At 45.7% G+C, this 9,487-nt stretch overlaps 1 protein-coding gene across 3 annotated transcripts in view; it reads right to left on the reverse strand.

Moving 5' to 3' along the window:
• The window catches only part of CCBE1 (collagen and calcium binding EGF domains 1), a 104,694-nt gene extending 96,054 nt beyond the window's left edge, over positions 1 to 8,640 (reverse strand). For all 3 annotated transcript variants that reach the window (XM_076362593.1, XM_076362594.1, XM_076362592.1), the window contains exons 1-2: positions 8,538 to 8,640; positions 8,336 to 8,416 (exon numbers count right to left, since the gene is read on the reverse strand). In XM_076362593.1, coding sequence (XP_076218708.1) covers positions 8,336 to 8,416; positions 8,538 to 8,638 — 182 coding nt within the window. In that variant the 5' untranslated portion in view covers positions 8,639 to 8,640. The remainder of the gene's footprint in view (positions 1 to 8,335; positions 8,417 to 8,537) is intronic.
• Between the last annotated feature and the right edge of the window lie 847 nt (positions 8,641 to 9,487).

Here is a 9,487-nt window from a genome sequence, read left to right on the forward strand (position 1 = left end):
ACTTTAAAGAGAGGAACCCTGGAGTGACCATATGGGTCTGTAGGAGACATAAGGAACACAAGCAAAGGTCTCCAGAGCAGATCTTCTCCCCGTCATTGAATTAGCACAAAGCAAGCCCTCTGCCATCCCCAGCAGCTCCAGTTGAAGTGACACTGATACTGAACACTCAGCAATGACTCACACATTGAGAGAAAAGTCATCTCGGGACTCAGGGCACTGCGGTGGAGACAAAAACAAAAGATTAAACTCAAGGTTGTGAGAATTCAGCACAATCTCAGTGAAACCCAGAATCACACGTGCCCCAAATGACCGGCACTGCACAAGAGCGAGCGCAACCCGAAATGTGATATATCCCAGGCACAGTGCCTCCGCGCATCTGTAAATCAGCGGTACGGGCCACACCAGGTATCTCGCACATACCTGCTTTGTGTGACCTTGTCGAACACACAGAGTAAGTGCTCTCCCAAACATGCAATGACAGAAAAACAGGCAAGCACAGCAGAAGTCTCAGAAAACCTGTCACCCACTTGCTCTTCATACTGGGCAATGGCTTTCACAGCAGAATATGGGCAATCCCATCTTATCGGGGATGTCTAGCAAGCCTGATCTATTTTTCCAAGCATACTTTAAAATATTTCATGTTTAACTACTTCCCAATAATTCTGTGCTATGACAATGAGCGAAGGCAATCTGAACTGAGCAAAGACTGAACGGGCAATTTAAATATCTGGCTGTAAGGTGTTCCTCCTGCCCCCACACAGACCCGCACTTTACAGAAGGGGAGAGAGATTTTCCAAACTGAGGAAGGAAGGAAGGGGCAAGGCTGTCAAGGGAAGATGCAACAGCCTCTGTAGCTTAGCTCCAAGTCTAGTTGGGAGAACAGGCATCCTCCCCGGGGTGTGTGTGTGCGTGTTTTTGGTTTTGGCTGATGTTTTGTTTTCCTGGGTTCTACTTAAGTAGAAGCCTGGAAGCATTTAAATTATACTTCTCTGGGGAGTGATTACCTCCCTTCTATCACACAACGTTATCTGTCACACAAACCACCAGCAAGATGGAGTTTTTCTCTTTTTATATCTATATTCATTTTTTTTCTGCCTGCTCCATGCCCCTGGGGTTTTTTTTCCTTTCTCTTCCTTGCTGCTCCGTATCTTTATCCTTCCATTCCTGCCTTTTCTGTCTTGCCCGTTTTGACTGCGGTCAGTACAGAACAACCCAGCTCAATGGGTCTCTATCACAATGGGAGCAGTAATACAAGTATTAATAACATCCTGCTGTTAGCAAGAGAGACTGCAATCACTTTTTTAAGGACAAAGCAGCCTGACCTTAGGGAGCACATACAATACTTAGGATAATTACAAAAGTCATATTCCCTTTGGCAGCCTATTTTTATTACGTATTTCGTATCAGCCACAGGAGGCCCTGAGGCTACTATTTTGTTTGTCTGGAGTCTCTGAGCTAGACGACATGTCCGGGAAAATCAGTTCATATTTAACCCTATATTCTGTAGATGAAAACCATAATGCAATGCACCTGGATTTCATTATCGATCAAACCACCAAGGAGGGCACTTATCATAAAGCTTTTGGCTTACCAGTTTTAAAATTCTCCAAACTGCTTTGATATGAACATCAAAAACTTCTGGACTACACGAACAACCATTTGCCAGACCTCATCCTTTAACTGTAGCACATCCTACCTCAGTGCACCACTCACAGTAATTATGCAATGTTCTGAAAGATCATTAATTATACTGGTACATTTTGGAGTGAACTGACTGTACAGAGGAGACACTGTACAGTAAACCCACAGCAGCACCATGTTTTGCTGCAAGAGGCTTTGCTCCAGCCAGTAGCATCCACATCTGCTGAGATCTCAAGTGTCCCTAACCTCACTGAAATTCAGTAAGAATTAAGATCCTTAGCCTTAGCACCTGAGACAGCAAAGCGACCCAGAAAGTCACAGCCACCCAAATGTGGTATGGAAACCTACAGACACGTGGGTGGCATTGGTGTTACTCTTAACCGGCAGATATTCACAATGTGTCTCAGTAACAGCAAGCAATCGGTTCCCTTGGCAATCACAGCAAAGGAAATCGAATCAAACTAAGCACTGACTACAATCAGAACCATGATGCTTAAAAGTGCTACTTTCAATGTAATAGCGAGGAAAAAAATCTAGGAAAGCTGGGAAAAATGTCTTAGCATCATTGTAGCATACACTGTTTTGTAAAAAAGTAGTGTACTGAAGCAAAATTTTATTTATTCATATGTACGAAAGTCTACCTGTGATGACAATTTCCAGGATTTTTTTAAATGTATATATAAAATAGACAACAAAAACTTTTTAACTAGGGGAACACTTATGTTTGTTACATCTCTTCATAAACACCATGCTAGTGAATGAATCACTAAAATTAGTACCAGTGAGACTCGGAGAGCAGCACTCATTCCACAGATGTGCCACATCGCAGAGCTGCTGAACACATCAGCATGATGATGGTTTGATACGGAGTTCAAAAGGCCCAATACTATATGCATATTCACAGGCTTGTTCATAGGATGAATAAATTCGTAAGTTCTGACACTCCCCATTTTCAATCCGATCACCAAGCAGCATTGCTGCAGCTCTTTTCAGTAGCGCTCGCAGTCTACATGGGCATGTTCCAGATGCTGATGCTACCCTGAGTGATGCACAGAGTTCGCAGCTCGTGGCACTTCACCACTGAACTACATGCAAAAGAAGAATTGCCAGCTCATTGAAACGTAAAGAAACTCTTTTGGCAGACGTGGAATTACAGCTGTTGTGTATGTTTAGTTTTCTAAAACCAGAACAAAATTCGAAATCATATCCTCTCTTAAATTTCCAGTAAAATTCCACCATGGAGTGCATTTCCCTGCAAGATAACTGGAGATTAAGCAGTACTTTGCTCTAATCAGATAAGTGTCTTGGTTTTACTGTTGTATTATAATATATCAATTGGGGCTCTTTCAATTCTATTAAAACTGAAATGGTCAGCAAAACTTCAGAGAGGAAACACAACGGCAACAATAAAAAAGAAATCTCTAAAAAGAAAAGTCAGAAGATAAGATGACAGAACGTCATCCTTGCTTACTCCAGCTGAAAGCTTCAAAACTGTATACAGCAATTTTTTTCCTGTTGGAAAGCTCTGCAACATGCTCGTCGAGTATCTGGGAACCAGGAATTGCATATGGTCCCCAAGGGCATATTAGTGAAAGTGCTGCTTTTTGTGAAACAGCTACAATCCAACTTACTTGCAATTACTTTTATCTTTTAAGAATGTGCAAAATGATACAGTCTATAAAAATAGTAAGCTGCACCAGCAATATCAGCATTCAAGAGAGTAAAAAGAAATGCTTTTTGAGGCATGCGATCTCTGGTTAGCATCAGAATTAAGTAGGGTGTAAGTATACACGCATTCTCTTCTGCAATACATTTGAATTGTCTTTTTGTTATGAAGTGTAGAGCAATCTTTCACAGCAAAAGTTAAAACCTGAAATGTAGGGAGGGCCTCTGTAAAATACTTGTAGCTGTTAATTATCAGATGAAGAAGCTGACAACCTACATTGAAATGTGTTCACCCTATTTAAAAGAACTTTTGCTTGCGAAATACTACAAAAAAAGTTACTGATTAAGTTCTAAGCCAAGATTTAAGCCCCACAACATGGGACTTATTTGTAGATATAACATGTAAAGATTTGCCTCATCTTTACAAAGATTCTACCATCATTAGCTAGGACTATTCTGCCAAGCACTCTTATTCTAAACCTCCTACTCCCTGCTGGACCCACAGAAGGAAGGAGCAGAAGCTGCCTCCATCACTACACCACAGAATTAGGGTATAATATGTTCCTTGAGGAACTTGCACACTTCATTTTCAGCAAAAAATGCAGGAACTAGGGAATGCTCACCGTGATGTCAGAGAAAGATGGGTAATTTCTCTCACCACGTCAATAGTCTATTTGTTTAAAAAAATCTGTCTCATCAACTAATTTAGTCAATTTTATTTGCAAGCTGAGAGGGAATTTGACTAATAGTTTCAGCTGAATAAAAGAAAAAAAACCCTTCCCTTTGCCCATGAAGGCAATGACTAAAGTGTTCTTCCAGGCTACAAAGATCCAGGTTCAAATTTTCATCTGCCTGATTCACGCATGCTGGTTTCCTTAATTTAGCCCTTTATTTTTATCAAAATTTTCTCAAAAGGAGCAAAACTATTTCTTTCAAGTCAATTTACAATAATATTTAAGTGTCTAGTAGACAAAGAGATTTGCACAGTCAGAGGATACAAATACTCTCATTTTCCCATCTGTTTTCATGCTTGACTCTTCCTACAACTGGTGACGGGCAAACAGCTTCCCACTAGCAAACGTTTCTGTTAAGTCTGTGTATTGTCTTTCTGAATCATTTTCACTACACTCTCTGAATTCTAACTGAATATAATATTTAGCTCTCCTAATATACAACAGTTAATTAGGTGATCAAGTTTTGCTGGTTTTTAAAAAGGGAGCAACTCCAATTGATAAATTGTACCAGAGTAGATGTTGAGCCTCCTGAACTTGGAAGTGACATAACCACTACCATCCCCTTACAGGAACACAGCTACACGATCAGTATAAAGCAAGGGGATGCCTATTCCAGATGCTGCTTTTCCTTCTGGACCACAGAAACAATGTACGGTAGGACTGTTTAAAAGGCACATGAATGAAGGACTGTAACGAAAAGGACTGCTGCTCAGATGTACAAACTGAATTGTCCCATGCAAGTGATAACACACAGAAGCACTGAAGAAAACTGCAGCAATGTCCATGCAATTTAACATGCCAACAAATTGTTTAAAAGTCTATCTGAGAGTGAAACAGGTTAATGTAACATTCAAGTAGCTGGAGAAGACAGTAACACATGATTGGAGCCTCTTATTCTCATGCTGCCCAAATTTCATCAAATTTGATGAATTTTGCATACAGTAGGTATTCAAAGTCTTGCTGGACTATTACATTATCAACAAATCTGCAGAACTTATTGTCTGTACCTACATGATGAGGCCATTAGTACCGGGTACTTTGTGCAGTTACATACAAGAGTTTAAATGAGATTTGCACTGAAAAGATATTGTACAAGCTCCCACTGCTTTTTGCATCTGTTCCTCTGTACTCTTATGAAAATAAATACAGAGAACATAAAAAAAAATACAAATCAAACTAAGCCAAGGGCCAGACTGCACACATTCAAAAAGGAAAAATACATCTAATTATGTACAAGGTTGCTATGACCACAGGGAAAAATGCCAATATATTCTCAGTGCTTGGCCCCACTTTTGGCTTGGCCCTCCATTTGGCTCATCTTTATTCATGAGTAAATCTGGTTAAAAAAAAAATTTCAAGAAATATTTTTTGTGATGAAAAGACGCTATTTTTATTGAAGTGCTCTGCAAACATGCTGATTTTCATGAAAGATTCCAGCAGGAGGAATAAAAGGATGAAATTGCTTTCAGTCAAGAATTTATGCTTTGGAAAACTGATTTTGCTCAGGAATTTTGACATCTGACTTCAAATGTATTTCTTTTTTTACTTAACTAATTGCACAGCAGATCATTAGTCGTGGTGCAAGTTGCCTTATGCCTGACATGTTATGACATGAGATAAATTTTGTGTCAGTTTGTTTAATTTCTACACAAAAGGTACTTTGACATAGAAAAGAAATTAGGTGTGTATGCTAATAGTAAATAGCAGCTGACATTAACTCTCCTTTTAAACTACCTCTAACAATGTATATAAATTACTATATTATTCATAACTATTGTCATCATGAAATGCTGTGAAAAAAGTGTCTGGGAAGACAAAAAATGAAATTTTGTAAGAATAAATATTAGAACACCAAAATCACTCAGAAACCTGGAGTGAAAGTTCCCTAAAGCCACAGCTGAGTTTCTGTCCAGCTGACATTTTTTAAACGTTTGCTGTCATTCCAGATGTCAAAACTCAATACTAAACTACCTGAATGTCCTACGAAACAAAACCCACCTCGAGGCACCACAGGATTTGTCAACACTTGCAAGTTTCCCGTCATCTTGTTAACAGCCTCAACCTCAAAATATTAATGAATCTCAAATTAAAACGTGTTCTGCCAAGGTTAATCCCATGTGCCTGCTGGAAGCACACCTTGCTACCAGGAGCAAGGGGGATGCTGCTCTTCCTCTAAGGTTCACCATCACGGGTGGGTGATGCTGCTGGTCCCCACCAGAGTGTGGCACACCTCTGAGGGGCAGGACCAGCAGCGCATCGCAGCACAGGTATGTCCTCCCTGCAGAGCTGCTCTGCTGAGCTGCACGCCTCCGTTTTGGAGATGCTGCTCTGCTCCTGTGCATACGGACATCACAAAAGAGAGCTTGCAGGGTGGGGGATGGAGCCCTCCTCACCCGACCCTAAAGGTTAGACCTTGAAAGCACATGATTACATGGAAATTGATTTTTTCTTTTTTAAAGCAAGGCAGCCCTAGCAGTCATAGATATAGAAAAGATTTGAAAACATGAACCAAAACAACCTAGAGTGCAATGCAGCGATTTGGAAATGCTCATTCACAGTCTGTGCTGGTTTGGGATGGTGAATACCGCTTGGGATTGTGCAGGGGGAGAGCTGGGGAGGGAGGGAGAGCTCGGCACAACCAGAGCCCAAAGGTCAGAAATACCTCAGCAAGGATGAAAGAAAGTACAAGTGGGACTTGGCAGCCAGACAGAGTCCTGCTTTCTTTGCACGGTGGCCCGCAGCAGCCAGTGGAGCCTGTGAAGTCCTCATCCATTACACACAAAGCAGACCCACTTTGCTCAGATGGATTTTGGGACTTGCAGTAACTAGCAGGATGGTCATGTGTGTGCTGCTTTCTGCAGTTCCTACTCTGGCTTTTTCCTTCAGTAACAACTGAAGCATAACCTTGTTCACCCCAGTGCTCTGCTCCCAAACCAGAGAAATGATGCAGGTTCAACCAAGTACTCTCCTTCCCTGCAAAACCTACACACTGCCTCTCTCCAAAAAGTGCTAAGTGCTGCTACGTGCTACAGAGCTGCTTATAAGCAGGCTCTGCCTCACCTTCACAGGGAGAGGAGAGAGAAGATAAGGGAAGGAGGGAAGGGTGGTCTCAAATCCCCGCAGAGCCCTTCCCAGGGGCTGTAAGGATGCTAATGCTGCTGAGAACTGGGCAGCGGCATGACACCTTCCCAGGTGGCTGTGGCGGCCAGGGGGCATGAACCAGCCCCGAGCGCGTGAGCGAGGCACAACACTGCTGCACCGTGCATCTGCAGCTCTCTGGTATTTATGCCAAAGAGAAAACGCTCTGGGAAGAAATGGACAATCTCTGTAACACTTTTCACAAGCACCAATGTGCCTTATCATATTTTTGGCATACGTAAGTGGCTCCCTGGCACATGCACACATACACACAGGCAGAGCACAGTCACCTCCACAAAGTAACCTCTCACAAGAAGCAGCTATTGTAGATGGAACATCTCATCTGTGGGGATGGGACTAATCAGAGGACATCAGTAAAGGGATACGTGTGTGCTCATACTTTGTGTATGTATGCTTTTCTCCAAAAGCACATCTACTGTCAAGTGTTCTGGACATTTGTCATCATTAAAACAGCTTTAAAATTCTTCTGAAAACAGATGATGTTTCTCCAATACACAACTGAAAAATGGAAACTCAGGCTTGGATTCATCTTACTTAATTTGAGAGGCCTCTGCCGAAGTCTCCCCCAGAGCTGGTTGCTGAAGAAGTTACTCATTCTGAGGGTATGATTCATCTACCTAAGTGTAAACGTCTTTCGGGTGGCACGAATCCAGTTGATCTCACTGATTATCCTGCAACTGATGCAGCCGTAGCTCCAATGCCCTCCTAGACATCCAGGTCAGAGGAAGCCCCTCTCACTGTTACCAATGACTGACAGCCAGGATACGGCAACCATAACCACACGCAGCCTCTCCAGCGTCGCCTCTGAGGTGACAGTTGCCGCAAGTTACTACAACCTTCCGCTGGGGCAACAGCGGGACCTGCCGGGGGAGATGCCGCCCGCGAGAGGGACGTGACCGAGTTATCCGTTCCCCAGAGCGCGGGGCGGTGGAAATGCCGGGGTGGGTTAGCGAGGAGCCGGGGGCAGGCAGACAGATGCCACTGCCGCGGCCCCCGCGCCTGCCACCGTCCCGCCTGTGCCCCCCGCACTCCCCCCTCAGGGCGGCGCGGCGCCTTCCCCGCGGGCAGCGAGCCCCGAGCCCCGGCCACGCGTGCGCCCCGCGGCTCCGCGCCCCCTCCGCGGCCGCGGCGCTCACCTGAAGCAGGTGGTGAGCTCGCCCGTGGGCTTCAGGCAGGGGTAGCGGGTGGTGGCGATTTTGTTCTCGGAGCAAACCTCCCTGCAAGGCGGTGAGTCGGATTATTTAAAAGAAGGGGAGAAAAAAGAAAAAGAAGGTGGTGGAATGGGGGGGAAACGCACAGAAACAGGAGCACGGGGGTCCGCGGCGGGGGGACACCCACCTGTCGCCGTCCTGCGGCTCCTCCCGGTAGGTCCAGGCGTGCCCCAGCGCCAGGAGCAGCAGCAGCCGGAGCGGGGCCAGGCTGCCGGCCGGCCGCCCCATCGGGCCGCCTCTCCCCTGCCCGCCGCGCCGGCTCTGCCCGCCCCGGCCGGCGGCGGGGCTGCGCCGACCCGCCGCTCCTCCCGCCCCGGCGGAGGGCCGCCCCCCGCGGCCGCCAGATGTGCCCGCGGGGAGGGGCCGCGCCCGCCCAGATGTGCCGGCAGATGCGGCCCCGCGGCGGGGCGGGGCGCGGCGGGGCGGTGGCCAGATGTGGCGGGGTCGCGGCAGATGTGCGGTGGGGGTGAGGGGACACCAACCCCCCGCCGGTCCCCTCCCGGCCCCCCTGCCGCTGGGAGCACGGGGAAGGGGGGGGGGGTGCCCGCCCCAGGGTGAGCGGGGCAGAGAGTGATGGAAAGGTCCGAAACCGTGGGGGTGATAAGGGGCTCTCGGTGCACCACCACTGATGCCTTCCAGATTCGGCTTTATCTTAAATCTCTTTCCCAAAGGAACAGAGCAGTTCAAAGCATCTCTGCTGCGCCGGTTGTTTATCCTTGTGTACGGCTGCCACTTCCCCGCCATTCATAAAAAGGAGATTAACGACAACAGACTTTGGTAAAGTAGTGCACCAGGTCTGGCCCACTGTACCATATCCTGTTTTCACGGTTAAACTGCCTGGGACCAGAGGAGCAAACCTGCAAAATGACGGTGCCTTTGCCAAGTGTTTGGCCGATGCATTGGCTTTGATCACCACATAACCTGCTACAAGCATGAAAGGCTCCAGGGAAATGAGGGTGTGCAAATCAGCCTTACTAGCACTTTCACCTGTAGTATAAATAACCTCATTTTACAGACAGAAAAATCAGGGATATGTGAGCAACAGACTGTACCTATAAATTGTTACAGCCAGAAAAG

This window comes from Aptenodytes patagonicus, chromosome Z, assembly GCF_965638725.1.
Source record: "Aptenodytes patagonicus chromosome Z, bAptPat1.pri.cur, whole genome shotgun sequence".
NCBI classification, from domain to species: domain Eukaryota; kingdom Metazoa; phylum Chordata; class Aves; order Sphenisciformes; family Spheniscidae; genus Aptenodytes; species Aptenodytes patagonicus.